Source organism: Athene cunicularia (assembly GCF_003259725.1).
Source record: "Athene cunicularia isolate RWA chromosome Z unlocalized genomic scaffold, athCun1 chrZ_part3, whole genome shotgun sequence".
Lineage (NCBI taxonomy): Eukaryota > Metazoa > Chordata > Aves > Strigiformes > Strigidae > Athene > Athene cunicularia.
Genome location: NW_020799144.1, coordinates 16,370,560 through 16,387,934, shown reverse-complemented (window position 1 = coordinate 16,387,934; position 17,375 = coordinate 16,370,560). Strand labels below are relative to the sequence as shown.

General features: G+C 47.1%; 1 protein-coding gene across 1 annotated transcript in view; it reads right to left on the bottom strand.

Moving 5' to 3' along the window:
* Window positions 1–17,375, bottom strand: part of FAM81B (family with sequence similarity 81 member B) — a 34,033-nt gene that overhangs the window by 983 nt on the left and 15,675 nt on the right. Inside the window, 4 exon segments of the mRNA XM_026866508.1 lie at window positions 1,702–1,897; window positions 4,785–4,920; window positions 8,827–8,933; window positions 12,345–12,474. Coding sequence (XP_026722309.1) covers window positions 1,702–1,897; window positions 4,785–4,920; window positions 8,827–8,933; window positions 12,345–12,474 — 569 coding nt within the window.

Below are 17,375 nucleotides of genomic sequence, written 5' to 3'. Positions count from 1 at the left end.
TTTAATATGGATTAATTTTGTCACTGCTAAGTCTATATAGTTCAACCAAATCCCTGCACGGTGCTTAGAATTTTATAAATTCCAGACATGTCTCTGACTCCCAAGATGCCAATCTGTGCTGAAGCACAACCAGCTGCCGAGACAGGCTGAGAGGCTGCCTCTGCCCTTCGTGCTGCTCCGCACCACTTCAGTGGCCTCTTTTCCCCCTTTTTTGGGGGTCAGCCACTGCCAGAGGGCTGCCATGGGAAACAGCGATCCTTGGCTTCATGTTTGAACATGAGCACAGCCAGAGTTTGGTTTAAACACATCTACTCTGTCGTTAGTCTCCGCAGGCAAGGCCTTGAGGTTAAGAACGCTCCCCTTTCAGCCACAGAAACTTTTATTCTGAAATTTTTTAGCCACAGTTTGCTTTGAGATGTTGTCTTGAGCTCACTCCGATGGTCTCGTAGACAGCCAAGCCTTCCCATGTCAAGCTGCACACAAACCTGACCTGATTTAGAGCTTGGTTTGCTGTGGCTTTGCAGCAAGGCTTGTAAGTGGGTTGCAGCTGATGAAGGAATCAGAGCTGAAGCAAAGCACTGGGGTCCTTGATCCCAGACAGCTTGGAAGACAAGAACCAGACGCTTGAGTTTCAAGCGAGAACATGTAAGATGTGAAGCCCTCATGTAATGATTTTCAGCCATCTGTTCCCTTGGAGAGTGGGCTGAGTTGTTTTTTTGGATAACCTGATGCCTCCACTATTTCCATCATCTGCTGCAAGTGGAGAGTTGCAGTAGATGAGGCAATGGCCTCGAGCTGCCCAGGGCAGGGTCAGGCTGGCTCTGAGGAAGGATTTCTGTGCAGAAGGGGCTGTTGGGCGTTGGAATGGGCTGCCCAGGGCAGGGGGGAGTCCCCGGGATCCCTGGAGGGGTTGAAGAGTCGGGCTGAGCCAGCGCTGAGGGGTCTGGGGGAGTTGGGAACGGTCAGGGGGAGGGTCATGGTTGGGCTGGAGGAGCTTCAGGGGCTTTTCCAACCTGGGTGATTCTGTGAGGTTTGAGTCACACAGGACAGATTACAACAAGAACAGTCTTCCTCGTGGAGGCTGTGTGCATAGTGCCAGGTGAAAGCCTTTCTAATTGCTGCTGAAAGCTGGACAGCCAGGATCATCTCGGAGTGGTGAAGCCGTTCATGCCCTGTGCGATGCACGGGTGTGACTGTCCCCGTGGGAAGCAGCTGCCGCGTGATCTAACCGCTCCCCTTCGCTGGCGCGACGCCGTGGCGTGGAGCTGTAACTCATACAGGTGCCTCTTTCTCCAGCTGCCCGTGGCTGAGAATGGGAAGTAAAGGATGGAAATGCCACAAAACCATCAAACGCTGCTTCAGCAGCAGGCTCCGTGAAAAGGGAATGTGATTGGTGCCTCCCGACAAACGTTAGGGCTTAACAGGAGAAACGGGTGCTCTAAAAAAATCTGGAAAACAGGTTATGAAATTGCCTTTTAAATGATCTTACCTTGAGACTCTGAGGAAGGAAGAGCAACCTATGTGCAAATGTCTTGCTGGCTGTTTGCAAAGACAAGCGGGCTAGTCCATACACCCCTATACAGGGTTTGGGGAGAGAAATAGTCACTTTAATGCATATTTTACTGGAAAGCTTTTTCCTGGAGCAGCAAGTTACTGTAGAAATTTATTTTAGAAACAAATTGCATGAGAGCCTATCCTCACCTGATCTGTACTCATTCTGCATTTCCTCAAGCTCCTTCCAGACCCGTCTTTCAAATCTGGTGATTCTTGCACGCAGGTCTTTTTCACCACTTTTCATCTGGTTCAACTGCTTTTCGTATTTTTGGGGTTCATCCATTCGTTCTAGCTTTAGTGACAGACGTAGGAGCTTTTCTTCTACTCTTTTTTCTGCTCTTTCCTTTAAATACACAACACAGGGTTATAGTGAGACACTTTACGTATGCCCACATTAACCACGTCCTGCCAGCCACCCCTTCGGTGTGTCCTGCCTCCTAATCCCACACATGACAGCACCGAATAAATGCAGGTGAGGTCTGGTACCCTGGAGGATGTGTCAATCCTCTCTTCCCCAATGAACCACAAAAACTGTGAAATTGGGGCTGGGCCAGGACAAAGGTGCTTTATTAATTCCTATTTGATTCATTTGTTCATTTAAATCCAGCAATTTGTCTGTGGCGGGGAGCTGTAACTCATCCAGGTGCCTCTTTCTCCAGCTGCCGTTGGTTGAGAATGGGAAGTAAATGATGGAAATGATACAAAACCATCAAATGTCACTTCAGCAGCAGGCTCCGTGCAAAAGGGAATGTGACTGGTGCCCCCTGATGAAGGTTAGGGGCTTGGCTAACAGGAGAAACGTGTGCTCAGTGTGAGACGGGGAACTCAGACAACCCGTTTCAGGTTGTTTTCATGCAGCCATCTCAAGCCCAAGATTTTTAATCCAAGAGGTGCAACACTGCGGTGTAAACCCAGCTCAACTGACTGAAGAGGCTGAGCCCTGAAAGAGCTGCCTAACTGAGGGGTGTCAAGCAGTCCTCCCTCTTCTGAGCTCAGCACAGCTTCCCTTCCGTGCTCAACCCTGCGCTGCGCAGCTCCCCTGACCCCTTCCTTGGTCTTCCAGGTTGTACCAGGTCCTCTGGTCAACTGAAACCTGGTCAATAATGGTCAAAATCCTCCGCCCTTCTCTCGCCCTCGCTGCACAGGGGAGTCCTGTGGGCCCAAGGCGATGGATCTGCCTCCCGAGGAAGGTGTTTGCAGATCGGCAGGGCTCTCTGAACCTAAACAGAGCTCGGCACGGTGGTGGAACACACGCCGAGCCTACGTGGTGGAGGGAGTCAGCTCTGGGAAGAAGAGGTTGAAGCTCATCTCCAACTGCTTTTGTCCTGCGTTCATGCTGAGGTTTCCTTCAGCTCCCAGCGGCGGAGCTCTGCTTCCACTGAGGTGACAGCCAGAGGACCAGCACACGTATGTGTGCACAGAGAAACAAACACGCTCCTTATTCAACCTATTGACGAGTGGCTTTGAAAGCATTACTTCCTGTGAACTGTTACAAAATAGATTAAAAATCTCTTTTAATTATTACTCACAGATAAATGAGGTCATAGAAATGAGAAATCAATGGCCGTTGTGATCCTGAATAAGAGACTAGAAATTAGTAAAGTGAGGCTGCAGGTGTCCAGCCAGGCTGAAGTCATGGTGCATCACGCTGTGCTGCTCCTTGGTCCCATGTACAGCCCTCAGCATGGCCAAAAACCCAGCCTAGTTAATCCCTGGGTAAATCCCGGGATTGAAACCTTTAGTTTAGGTATGTTTAAGATGATTATAATATTTTAACTGACAGAGACGTAAGAAGTGTGTGATGACTAAAATGTCTGCTTTTAATGGTTCTTAAAGGTTCTAAGATGAACTTCTCAGGAATCAGAAATGTTAAATGGAACATCGAGGAAAGGTTGCGGCAGACAGATGAAGAAAAGAGGCAGTTTGAGGATGGATGGCTTGATGGCGCTGATACAGACCAACAGACCATGTGGTCAGGAGCAGAACCAGAGACGAGAACGAAGAGGACTTGCGGACTGATGGAAATTTATGGATGTTTTTCATCACTGAAAGAACAGAGAATTGAAACATCAAAGGAAACGTAAGGTGAACTTTCTATGATGTGATGGTTTAGAATCCCGATATAAAGAGGAGAAGGGACTGATGCAAGTTGCCAGTCACTGAGGTGGGGGCCCAACACTGAGTTGTCTGTGATAATAAAGGCAAACCAAGAGTGGAGCCCATTCTGTTACGAGTATATTTTATTTGTCTTTATTATTAACGGTGTATTTTTTGACACGGCAATCTCCCTTAGGGGAGAGTAACCACAAATATTGGTGTGTTTTCTGCAAAATGATCACAAAAACTTAGCGGAGGGAGGGAATCCCAGCGGTGGCTTTGAGGCAAGAAATATTTTTAATATCTTCCTGACTGCACTAAATGTTGGTTGCACTGAATACAAGAGTTGGAGATTGAAGCTCAGGAGTGTTTTAGTTCCAAGCATCATCTGAAACTGGTCTTTGATAAGCAGCCTTCACCCCAGCACTAAGATACGGCGTGTTTCGATCGCTTTTGAGCTCTGAAGTGGAATGAACCACGCACAGCAAAGGAGGAGAAGCTTTAAAAGCTGTGAAGGAATTAACTAAAAGGCCTCGGTCCTGTGCCAAGCGCTGAGTGCTGCTGTGGAGCCGAAACACACCGTGTTTTCATGTACCAGCCGCGGGAGGGTGAGGGTTTGTCTTTCAAACCAGGCGGGGGTTGAACAGGATCCCTTCCTTTTCTGAGCCTGCCCACGAGTGACTCTGGGGGGTGCTCTGTGGCGGCACTGCTGCTCGCTGGGGGACAGGACGACGCCACGGGTGGGTACGTTGGGGTTACACAGATGTGAGGCGGAGCCATAATCCGGGAAGGTTTTATTTCCTGGGATACCCAGAGCATTTGGGATCTTCATCCTCAGAAACAGAAACCAGGATGAGGTTCAAGCCCTGAGCTCACTGTCGGCCCTGTTTGAGTGAGAGGTTGAACCTTATGACTTCCCGATCCCCCTTCCAACACAAAATAATTTACGATTCCACGATTTGCCTAACTCATCATTTCACCCGTCGCCCTGAGACACCTGGTTTTGCGTTAGGTCTCGCTTTTTGTGTGTGTGATTTGGTACCTGCTGGGATCGAGGTGGCAGGAGCGGCGCGTCTCGCTCCCAGTCCTGGGAGAGCTGGAGGCCGCCCAGCGCCTGTCCTGGACAGACTTACCAGCCCCTCCTTCACCCAGTCAAGCAGCTGATGCCTGCGCTGGACTTGGTCTTCTTCAGACCGGGTCAGCTGCACTTCCGTCCACTTCCGATGAGTCTGCATCTGATCCCTGAAGTCACTTAGAACACTTGTCAACCTAAAATCAGGATTATTTTTTTAGTAACAAGACTAAGGCTTAGTCAGTGTTATGGAGGAGTCTTGAGTCACTTGAGTAAATTGCTTAAATTACTCCAAATCTCCTTAATAGCTTCCTAACAAGCCCTAAACTCAATTATTTTATTAATCCTTGCCTTGAAGGTTGTACCTACATGCCACAATGTTATTTCTGTAGCGTGGTCTACTTTAGGAAAATATCTGAGGGCTGAAAAATGTTAATTTCCCATTTGCATTAACTCTATTCAAAGTAGATGAGGAAATCACGCTGTCCCACTGAACATTGACTGCATTGCTGGGCACTGGGGAGAGCAGCAAAATCGCTTGTGATCTAAAGATGAAGTTCATAAGAATAAAAAAAGTTTATAACTAAACGAGAAAGAGAATGTGGAGTTGTCTTTGAGGCAGAAGCTGGCTAGAAATGTAAAAACCCACACAAAGGGAACAAAGAAGGCAGCGCCCGGAGGAGAGTGGGGAACAAATGCTGCTCCCATCAAATCTGCAAAATGTCGAGTGAAAGGCAACTACACAGTTTAGATTTTGCTTTTCTTACGCTGCAACATGTAATTTACAGCATGAACTACGACGAGATGTGAACTTAGGTCCAGGCTGTAGTCGTATACATAAATTTTCATGCTCATGCATATGACCTGACTGTAGGAGTGCCACGAAGGATTTGAACATAACGGCATTAATTTCTAAGACATTTTTGTGCACAAACAATGATTGCTTGAAATTTGTTGGGCCCCAGTCGGGATACAAACCGCCAGGTAAGGAGCAGGATTTTGCAACTAGACTTGGTGCTTATGGCGCTTCTAATATTTAATATCACTTTTCAAAAGGGTGTTTGAGTGAAAGTGGTTTTTATACTGAGTGATTGATAACAGCTCTGTATCAGCCTAATGAAGTGATAATTGCCATCAGCAGTCTCTGTAAATGTGGTAAAAAAAAAAAAGTTAATGATGGCAAAATCTCTCTAAGTGATGTGTTATTGCAATTTGCTGTAGTGTCTTTTCCAGATCTACATAATCAGCCTGTTAGGTCAGTTTATCACTTATTTCAGCAGTGCTAAGATCTGATTTTTCAGGATTAAGATCTTGTAGCATTGAGTTTGCCGTTTCCAGCCCTACCGTGCACACAGAGTTTGCTTCCTGGAGCACTGATCTTTGTTCCCGAGAAAAGCAAACAGGAGAGCCCACTGACAATACGGACCAGTGTCCAACCCGAGCACGGGGAGGGGAGGTGTAAAGAGGTTTTCTCAGGCCCAACGGCGAGCCGTCTGGCCGGGATAACAGGATTTGCTGCCCAGACGCGGTTCTGGAAGGTCTGGCAGGGAGGGAGGCAGCACCCTGCCACAGCCACCGCTGCCTGCCCCAAGGTCGCTGCCCATGAGTGGAGGATCTTCCTCCCTGAGGATGAGTCAACGGGTCCCTCGGGCACAAAACAGAGCTGCCATGGCATTGCTTGTGGTAAGATTGCCAAACAAATTTGGGGAATATCACTTAATGGGTGAAGATGAATTAACTGTGAATGACAGAACTGGTGGTCAGCTCTGCTCAAAGGCTCAAAACCACACTTTGTGTCGCTGGCAGCTGGCGTCTGACTTTGCCTCCATTCCTCTGAGGTTGGCAAAGGGGGAAGAACGAAATACGTTAACCTAAAAATTAATTGTCTGAGACTGAGTGCAGGCAACTCAGAGAAGATTTGGCAAAGTCTGCCTTGGGGAGAAGGGGGCAAACCACACAAATAATTGATTTTATAGGAAGTTATTTAGCAAGCACTGGAAGTGATCGCTATGACTCCCACAAGCAGTTATGTGAGGTGACACGGCCTGTGTAGTTCCGACCAAACGATCACAACGGGATTTTTGGGATGCAGATCCTGCAAACCTCATCCGCTGAGGAGGATGAAGGTGGCTGGGGCCCATCTCGAGGGACACACATGACAGTGACAAGATGACGATTAATAATATTATTTTGTATTCATTTTGTAACATCAATGATTTAATAATAAAACAGCACCATGTTTTATTTTATTTCTGTGATTCACATCCCTCCTGCGTGGAGCTTATAAAATGTATCTACCAGGAGTGAGGCTCCAGAGGCAGACGATTTGCCATAGTCTCAGCACAGCAAAGCCCTGAAATATTAATAAGGGGATACTTGTAGATATTTAATAATGAATATATCTATATATAGATATATATGAATACTATTCCAGTAGTGCTACCATAAATTTTCACATGTGAAAATACATCTATTGGCAATTGAATTGACTTTGTGGAGTTGAGTGCAGCTATTCCAACCTAACTGACCCTGAGAGGTAAGCGTCCACTCCCCTGCCAAGGGCCAAATTCCTGAGCAAGGCACAACTCCCGTGAAATCTGTAAATATGTTTGAAATTCATCCGATTTTCAATAACAATACAACTGCCAGCCCACAGTCAAAGACAACTGGGTCCCAGGCAGCTGCATGTCAACTGAAGAGGTAACTCTGGGCTTTAAAGCTGATTTAAACTTGCCAGATTTTATGTGGAAGCTCCAGTCTGTTCCAGAAGTTAAATTTTACTTCAGCTCTATAAAAAGAATGCATAAATTTGGTAGGCTTTTAAAGGAGCTATATAAAAGGAGACAGACATTCCCCCAAGGGCACGTTATCTTAATCAAATTTTATATTAACTGGAATAAAATCTCAACATCTAGTAAATAAGTCTTTTTGATTTTACATTAAATAAACAATGCCAGCACATCGCAGTGTCTTGAAAGCCGCCTCTCCCCAAGCTTCCTATTTCTGATGACAATTTCAGCAAGCTCTCGTTAACTTCTGAGAAACTCACCATTTACCTCAATTAAGTTTTCCAATTTTTTTCCTTTCTGTCATCATTCCATTTTTCCTTCCCTCTTACTTTGGTTTCATTTCTTGTCCCTTTCACATCACCACTGCTCTCTGTCTCCATCTTCCTTCTTCCCTTTTCCTGATTTTAATTCATTGCCCACTTTAGCTGTTATTTCCCCATTCACCCCAATTCCTTTTCCTGTTGTCCGGATGAGAACTTTCTTCTGTTTAAAAGTTCTAACTCATTTTTACTTCTGAATACAATTCAAGTAAAATCTTAAATAAAATGAGTCTTTATTCAAATGCTTCACTGTTTTAAGCAGTGGAACTATTGCCTTTGAAATACCATTATTGCAGGATTATTATAATTACATTTTCAGTTATTTGTGCTGGCTCTGCTGGCCGATGCTGGGCTGGTTTGCATTGTTTTGGATACAGATGCCAGATACTTTTGTTCATTGCATCCTTCCCTGGAGCTCCCTCCTCTCTAAAACCCGTCAAGATTAAAATGGTGCCCTAAAAAAAAATACTTCTGCAGATAGAACGGGACAAATATACAGGCAAGGAAGAAGGAAATAAATCACAAACCTGTGGGCACATGAGGCTGTGCAGCTACACCAGCCTTGTGCCCACCTTTCTTCATCAGCATCGCCCCTGCCCCGGGGGGCTGTCTCAGAAATGGACGGATGGTGCAAATGCACAAAGAAAAATGTCTTGTTCTGTCATCAGGCAAGTCACAAATTAGCCCCAATTAAAATGGTAAATAGCCTCTTTGTGTTTGGTGCCTTTCTTTTAAGTATGGCAAGTTAATTGGTTTCATACCTTTCTTCTTACAGGGTGGCATTTTAGTGCCTCATTTTAACAATTAACATGCAAGACAATATCCTTTCATTACGTATTTTCATTATTTTATGGCACAGATCTTCATTAACCTTCTCTTAGTGTTTTGAATGGATGTTAATTAACAGGTTTGTTTTGCTCTTTCATGGCAACCTGTTCATCATGCTGAAGCATTCCATGTGAATTATCATAACGAAAAACCCTCCATCACCTACTTGAAATCCAGAAGTTGCAATTCGTGATGTTGATCTCCCTGGATTGCCTTTAAATTCGAGCTTTGATCAGAGTTGGAAGCCTCTATCTTGCCTAATAGCTGCATCACCTGGTGAGAATTCAACAGAGAACGCCTTTATGAGCCAGACTGTGAGCGCTCACATTTAAATATGCATTATGATTGCAAGCATGGAAAAAGAACAGCAAACATTAAGTACAAAAAAGTACGGCTACACAAAAATGAACTTTTCTCACAAATAATTTCATTCAGTTGACTGAAAACTTGAAACCCTGGAAAGCATGTGTGTGTTGGCTGCCCAACACCTAATGGCATCCCAAGAAGAGCCAAAAGAGGAGAGGCTCCCCTGCACTAACAGATGCTCCGGTGGATACGGCATTAAGATGGAACCAGGGGGACCCTGATCAAAGCGTCCCTCCCTTTGCCATGTCCAGGCGGGGCTGTGCATCCCCTCTAGGCCGCGGGGTATCCCAGGTGCCTGATGCCCTCAAACACTTCTTTGGTTGGAGATGTCTCCTTCACGGGATCATTCGTTGTTGGGATGAGGGGGACAGAAACTGCTTCACCAACCCGGCCCACAGGCTGAGGGACCTCGACTGGGGTGCAGAGGACAAGGTGGACTGGCGAGGTGCAGCCACGCAGCCCACGTCTTGCAGGGATGGACACGGGCAAGCTCTCCCTTGGCAGCAGTGACCTGTCTGCATTGGGTTCTACGGGCAGGAAAAGCTGGAAATATCCCTTAGAAGATTTGCAAGTTCAGCCCATCCAAGATCCAGCAAGCCAAGGGCACTGAGCTGCTCATCCGCCGTCTGCACATGTCCGACTTTGCACAACTGGTGTGAAAATGTGATGCCGAGGGGTCCCCAGGCCTCGGTGATGCAGAGCCGTTTGGAAACACTATGGATGCTCCAGCAGCTGCGTCCGCTAGTTCAAGAGCAGTTGCATGTCCATGTGCCTCTAGAAGAAGGAAGGTGAGTGACTCAGGGTATTGGAAGCCACCAGAAACCCATTTCTCACTCGATCTCACCCACCGTGACCCTGTGCAACCTGGGTTACGTTGCCTGCCGCTGCAAGCAGACACTTCATCTTGAAGGGCAGTCTGATGAGAGGGATGAGGGGTCCAGCCTGCCTACTCCCAGTTAATTACAAAATGAAAGGGGCTGGAAAATCCCATTTTCTTCACGGATTTCACACCAAACTAGCACAAAAATTCTTGGTGAGGAGATGCCACCACCTGCTTGTCAATGACAAGAAGGTGCCGCCGAAGACTCATTATGTTGGCTTGGTGCTTTCTCCCTTCACAGCAACAGATGATCCTTTTCAGAAATAATTTCCTTTCTTCTTTCCTACAATCGTGTGAGAACAACTTCTTCCCTTTTCAGCTGAGGAAGTTTCTTCTGCATCCTGCCCCATGTCTGCCCTGACTTTAATGGTTGGACTCAGTTGGTCTTTCTCAACCTCGATCATTCTGTGATTCTGTGAGAGATGATTCTGTGACTTTTACATGATTTTGTGTACTGTTTCATGCGACTCTGACACACACACCTGCTCCCTTCCCTGTGTTCAGGTGAAAAAAAACATTTTTCATAGGTATTCAAGGAGACAGATGTCCGAAGTGTGTCTTTAACAGAATTCCAAGTAAGATATTGTTGTTTAAGTAATTTTAGTAATTTTTCCTTGCAGAAGAGGACCTTGGGTAGCCAATAGCTGTCACTGTGCCTTGTGCAGCAATCAAAATACACTAACGAGATTATATTTGATACCAGAGTATGTGAAAAATCGAACGTCCCACATCTGCTCCATCCTGGCAGGTACGGGAGATGTCTCGTCTGGAGCAGGAGCAGAGAGCCTTCGTGCTGCAGGTTGGGAGAGCTGTATTTTCCAGTACAACTGGATTCTTGTAAAATATTACTGCTAATGCTCCTGATCCTGCTAGAGACTCCAAAAGTGGTGATGAACACAGTGAGCCTCTCGCAAGGAAAGGCCAGCTATAAGGAATAACAGGCACTGGCAGCTCTTATCCCCTGTCGGCTCACCCACTCCATGGAGAAAAAAACCCACTCTCACACAAAACACTGTTTTCCAAAACTTTTTCAGTGTTACACTTTCAAAAGCTTTTGAAATACTGCCAAAATTAATATGGAATTAGATATATGCTATTAGATGTCTCCCTGCCACTGCCTTAAATCTAAAGAGAGAACAGCAGACCTAGACGGCCTCTTTTAGGTCCAAACTGCCTGCAACTGAAATTTCCAGATGCATTTGAATATTAATAACACTGAGAATAAATAATAGGTCATTTATGATCCAAAGATCCACAAATCCTGGAATATTTTTATTATCTGTTTTTATGACCTTACATCTATTATAAACGCCACTGCCAGATGGAGCTCAGTGATGGGTGGTGTCCCTGGGGTGTGTACTGGGACCAGTATTGTTTGATGTTTTCATCAGGGACACAGTGGGATCGAGGCCCCGCAGCGAGTTCCCCCCGACCCTGAGCTGTGTGTGCGGGGACACGCGGAGGGCAGGGATGTGCCACCCAGAGGGACCTGGGCAGGCTGGGGAGGGGGCACGGGCAAACCCCCTGGAGTTCAGCAAGGCCAAGGGCAAGGTCCTGCCACGGGTCGGGGCAATCCCCGGCACAAACCCAGGCTGGGTGAGCAGGGGCTGGAGAGCAGCCCCCAGGAGAAGGACTCGGGGGGTCGGGGGGTGCAAACTGCCTGCGAGCCAGCACCGTGCGCTGGCAGCCCAGAAAGGCCCCGTGTGCTGGGCTGCACCCAGAGCAGGGGGGGCACAGGGCCGGGGGGGGATTGTCCCCTCTGCTCCGCTCTGGGAGCCCCCCCTGCAGGGCTGGGTCCAGCTCTGGGGCACCAACAGCAGAAGGACACGGACCTGCTGGAGCGGGGCCAGAGGAGCCACGGAGATGCTGGGGGGGCTGGAGCCCCCCTGTGAGGACAGGCTGGGAGAGTTGGGGGGTTCAGCTGGAGGAGAGAAGGCTGCGGGGAGACCTTAGAGCGGCCCCCAGGGCTGAAAGGGGCTGCGGGAAAGATCAGGATGGACTTTTTAACAGAGCCTGTAACGACAGGACAAGGAGAAATTGTTTTAAACTAAAGGAGGTCAGATTCAGACTAGGTATAATGAAGAAATTTTGTACAATGAGGGGGTGAGGCCCTGGCACAGGCTGCCCAGAGCAGCTGTGGCTGCCCCCTCCCTGGAAGGGCTCAAGGCCAGGTTGGACGGGGCTTTGGGCAACCTGGGCTGGGGGAAGGTGGCCCTGCCCGGGGCAGGGGGGTGGGGACTAGATGACCTTTAAACTGAAAATTTTCTGATTCTATGATTCCACAGTATCATGAAAAACATATTTCATTACAAATCCTGATGTATTGTATAAATACTGTGTCAGTCTTTAATATCAGTCAGCAATTAGGAGAAGAATCCATATTTATATGTGCAGAGTCACAACTCACCAGGTATTTCACCGTGCGCTTCTCTACTCACCTTCTTCTCGAAATCGGCAGCGCAGTTTTTGAGGGCAGAGTGAAGGCCATAAACCTCTTTGTCAGTCTTCTGTGCCTCACGCCTGACGACACTGATGTCCGCCGCCAGCTTCGCCACGCTCGCCTCGCATCTGGGGTCAAACCAGGGACAGGGGAGCCTCTGCGGGGGTGCTGGGGGCTGGCGCAAGCTGACCACAACAAATGCAGCCCCCCAGGACCACCCTGGCGAGGGGCAAAATGGGCAGAGACACCCCATTGCATCAGCCCTGGTCCCCAGTCCCCTTCCAGATGGTGGGGAAGCGCTGGGGAAGTGATGGTGGGGAAGCGGGAGGCAGCCGGAGGCGGGTGCAAGGGAGGAGCTGCAGGAGCCGTCCAGAGCAAGACCCCGGCCTGATTTCCCACTGCCCAGTCTCAACGAATTAAATTGAATCTGAAGTGTAAATCAAGAGGCTAATCTGAACTCCAAGCACCCCCAGGTTTTGGATGCCTTCCAGGTGAGTTGTGCCTTCTGCAGCCACCCCATCCCGCAGCCTCCGCGGCCGGACCCAGGTCGCTTTTAGAAAAAAAAAACCACAAAACTTGCTGTTTTGGAAGGAGCGTTTGTTGGTTGCTATTTGAACTCCTTCAGTTGCGTTCACCAGAACATCTCGTCGCATTTAAAATGGACAAAAAAATGATGTGAGAGTGGCAGAATTAACTGAGTAGCCCAGGAATTGAGTAACAGTCAAGCAGAAATCCTTCCCAGGTAGAATGAATGACTGCTTCAGCCCCTCTCATGTGTATACATACAGATATACATGCACACACGTTGTGTAGATATAGTATATATGTACTTAACTATATATATTAAAAAAAAAATTTTTTTAACATGCCCAAGAAGCTTTTCTTCAGTGTATATGTAAATATACATAAACCATCTAAATATCCCTAAACAGAGTATATGTAAATATACATACTTAAACAAGGAGACACAGAATTCCCCTTCTGCACCCCTTCTTCTTGCTGTTCCCCCCAGGAATTGCTGCCTGCCCCAGCGTAGGCAGTACTCAAGAGAAAGAATGTGGGAAGAAATACCTTAAGGCCACAAATTAGTGCACAAGTTAATATAAATAACAGAATGGAAGTTGAGTGGGGAAAACAGCTAAGTTTTAAAATGCCAAAGAAATTATCCTTCAAAGAATCACCACTGAATAAAGCCAGTGTTGTTGACAGATAAAGGATCTGAAGGGAAATTTTGACATTTTAAATAGACCAGCTTTTTGTCATCTGATGATGGTTCGATATTGTGATACACCTACAGAGCCTGTAGATCAAGGAAATTTTTAAAAAGTTACTGCAGATAATAGAGGCTTTTTACAAAGGCCAGAACTTTGATCAAAAGAAACCACTGATTTGGAAAACAAGTACAAAATAGCTGCGAAAGTGAACATGGATCTGGAGAGGGAGAGCAACGATGGCAATGCTCTGCGAGAAGCGCAGAGTGTGAGAAAGGGTTGATGGAGGAAGGCATCACTCAGCTACAAGAGGAAGGAACCTGAATATTCTATACAGAGAATACTTCAAAATAGAGGGTTTGATGGTAGGATCCAAAAGCTCAGCTCGCAGCGTGGGATTCGTTCAACCACACCCGTGTGACTGCGTAACCAGGGGGTCAGAGCCCTGCCCAGGGACCTGCAGACGTGTCCAGCTTTGCAGAGACCCCCCAGCACCGCCGATGTGCCTTGGGTCTCTGGGCCTGCTCAGAGGTGACTTTCCCGACACGTCTGCTGGGGAGCGGCTGGGGGAACTGGGGGGTTCAGTCTGGAGAAGAGGAGGCTGAGGGGAGACCTCCTGGCCCTCGGCAACTCCCTGCCAGGAGGGGGCAGAGAGGGGGGATGAGTCTCTGGAGCCAAGGCCCCAGCGCCAGGCCCCGAGGGAATGGCCTCAAGCTGCCCAGGGCAGGGTCAGGCTGGCTCTGAGGAAGGATTTCTGTGCAGAAGGGGCTGTTGGGCGTTGGAATGGGCTGCCCAGGGCAGGGGGGAGTCCCCGGGATCCCTGGAGGGGTTGAAGAGTCGGGCTGAGCCAGCGCTGAGGGGTCTGGGGGAGTTGGGAACGGTCAGGGTGAGGGTCATGGTTGGGCTGGAGGAGCTGCAGGGGCTTTTCCAACCCAGATGATTCTGGGATTTTGTAACTGTTACGTGCAAAGCAGCTAAATGCATTATTGCCGTTCGGCAGACTAAGCCCAGAAGAGAATGGGGATGGTGGGCACTGGCTGAAATCTCTCTCCAATTTGCTACGTCAGGTCGGAGACATTCCACATGGTGCCACGAGGTCGTGGTGTTCCAGTCACACAAGAGAGAGGGCAGGGCGGGCACAGGCACCAGTGTGGATGGACTGGGAACGGTACAGAAACTGTGCTCCCATGAGATTTGCATATAAATTAAAAATTTTGAAGGAATAAAAGACTCTGATGGTCATATCAAGGTGCTTAATTAGAGACAGGAATATCGCTACCTGGTTCTAGGTAAAGTTCAAGGAGCTTTATCCTCCAAGGTCAGGGAAGGAGCAGTGTATATTGGACTGCTGTACTCGCCAAAATATTGCATTTTACAAAGGGTCAAGTAACTTCACGGGTACACACCAGGGGGTTTGATAGTCTAGTACTATGCTGGACTTTTTTCTCTGAGGGAAAAAAAAAAATGCTCATGAGAAAAGTAAGTACAATGCAACCATCTGTGTAAAATGCATTGTTTATTAATTTGCACATTCATTTATTCTTCTGCTGGTGAGGCTGAAGAGAATTAATTAATATTTATCAGAAATACGGCTTTTTTTATAGCTGATTACCGGATTCTTATTACTGCAACACCTATTCCCATGTCTAAAGGAATTCGTATTAAGAGTCAGAATGCCCATAAAATATATAGCGAATCCAATGGGAATGCCACTATAGCTGAGATGCCGAAGGCTCTTTATTAAAGATCACCATTGTTTGATATGTAAATGTTTACACAGTGTATTAATGCAGTCAGAGGGTCCAAGAACTAATGGACAATTACCTCAGTAATTGCGAGAGGTCTGTCTATTTTGCAAGGAAAGATAGAGTAAAAGAAGAGGCACAATTTGAATTACAAGAGCCAATCCACATTAATCCTTTATAGATGGCAGAATACAGGAGGATGAATCATCCGCTGTGAGAAAGAGCAGTGGCTCCATTTAAGGTTAATTCCAGCCCAGGTAGTCTTGGATGAACCTTAGGCTACAAATCAAGGGGGAAACTGTCACTGCAAGTCTGCATTTGGAAGATTTCTATTAATTGAATAAAGGTAAATGGTATGAGCACGTGCATTTGCCTCCAGCCACTCTGAGGTCTCCTTAATATACATAGAAATTTTAAATCCTGAAACTGAAAATCAAAGAAACACAAAACCCCCAAACTATTATTTGTGCCCGTAACGGCAGTCCCCTGTCTGTCAGACCTGGCTCAGTCCTCAGCCACAGCGCTGGGCGCAGGTCGGCAGTCAAGGCTCGGCACTTCCAGAGCAGAACTTCAGCGGCAGCAAAAACAAGCAAGTGCTGATGATTCATGATTCTATATGCTTGAGCTTAACGGTGATCGTTCACCTAAATCCGCATTATGACATCGCTGTTGAAATGCCACTGAAATGCCAGCGCTGGCTCTGCGGTACCCGTGTGTTTGGATGAAGGTAGAAAACCTGCCGGTTTCCTTTTTGTCTCCTTAAAAGCGAACGGGGTCTAAGGACCCCAGCATCATAAGATGATGATTTTTTGGTCCCCTGAGTGTTTTTTATGCGCAATTGCAGACATGTTTTTTGGGATCCTCCCTTCTACCCGTGGGAAGGGCCAGCCAGCGCGCCTGAAAAATGGGCAAGGAAGGAGGAGGAGGAGGAGGAGGAGAGACACCATAAAACGTGTTGCTGTGGACACCCACAAGTGCTTGGCCTCTTGCTTCTTCCAGCTGTTTCTTTTTTTCTTTACGCAAGCAGAAGCGGACTGGTCATTTTTTCCCCCCACAATTTCCCTGTTTTCCCTGAGTGATTTTTCTTCCCTGTGCTGCAGGCGAACGCTCAAGCACAGAAGTTGGGAGCAAGCCCCGGTGCAGCTGATGAAGGGAAGCATCACGCCTGTGAAAATGCTGGGAGAAGAGGAGCGAGACACGTCACCCCTCAGATGTTGTGACTTTGCTAAAAGCAAATCGTCTAGAGAGTCTGCCGACCCGAATTGGAAAACATCAGGAGGCTCTTGCAGGATCACCTCCTACTTGGTTCCAATGCTAATCAACCAAGGTTTAAAAAAAAACCACATCTTTTTCCTGCCAACTTTTAAAATGTTGGCTCCAGCTTCTCATTTTGGATTCTTGGGTCTCTCTGTGCTAGTCTGGAGTCCCTCGGTACCCTATGCTTTTTTTCCTTTCTCTCCTGGTGGTTATACATCTCTGGTTTTATTTTTTCCTGTAAACTATATATAGATGTATATTTCTCTCAGCCAGAAATTTTCCTCATCCCACCATCACATTCCTGTCTCTTCTTTACACCTCAGCAAGTTTTTCCTTTCAAAAAGAGGGCTCTGGGCTCGGTACAATATTCCGGTATCCATCTCTGTGTCATACACAGAGCTAAAATAACCTCCCTACTTACTGGTCCTCTGCTCCTCTTGTCCAACACCACACTCCTGGCATTTCTGATGTTGTGTCACTGTAAGAGCTCACAGTAAGTTATTTACCTGCTGCATTCCCCAAACTTTTCAGGGGGCACTCAGTAGTGAAACAGCCTCTTTCTGGGTTTACAAAATACATTTTTTTCTCAATCAGCCCACAATAGTCCTGGTTATTCCCTATCACCACCTTGTCCTCTCTTGTTTTGTGATATTCCCACATGTCAGTAACAGTATTTTATATGAAAAGCAAATGACTGGCCTCTGGAGGGAAAAAAAATCCATTAGAAACAGGCCAGTACAGGGACATTTGTTCCTTAATGACCACTTTTACTGATGTATCAGTTCAGACAGTTCTTAATTCCTGTGCTCTCTCAAT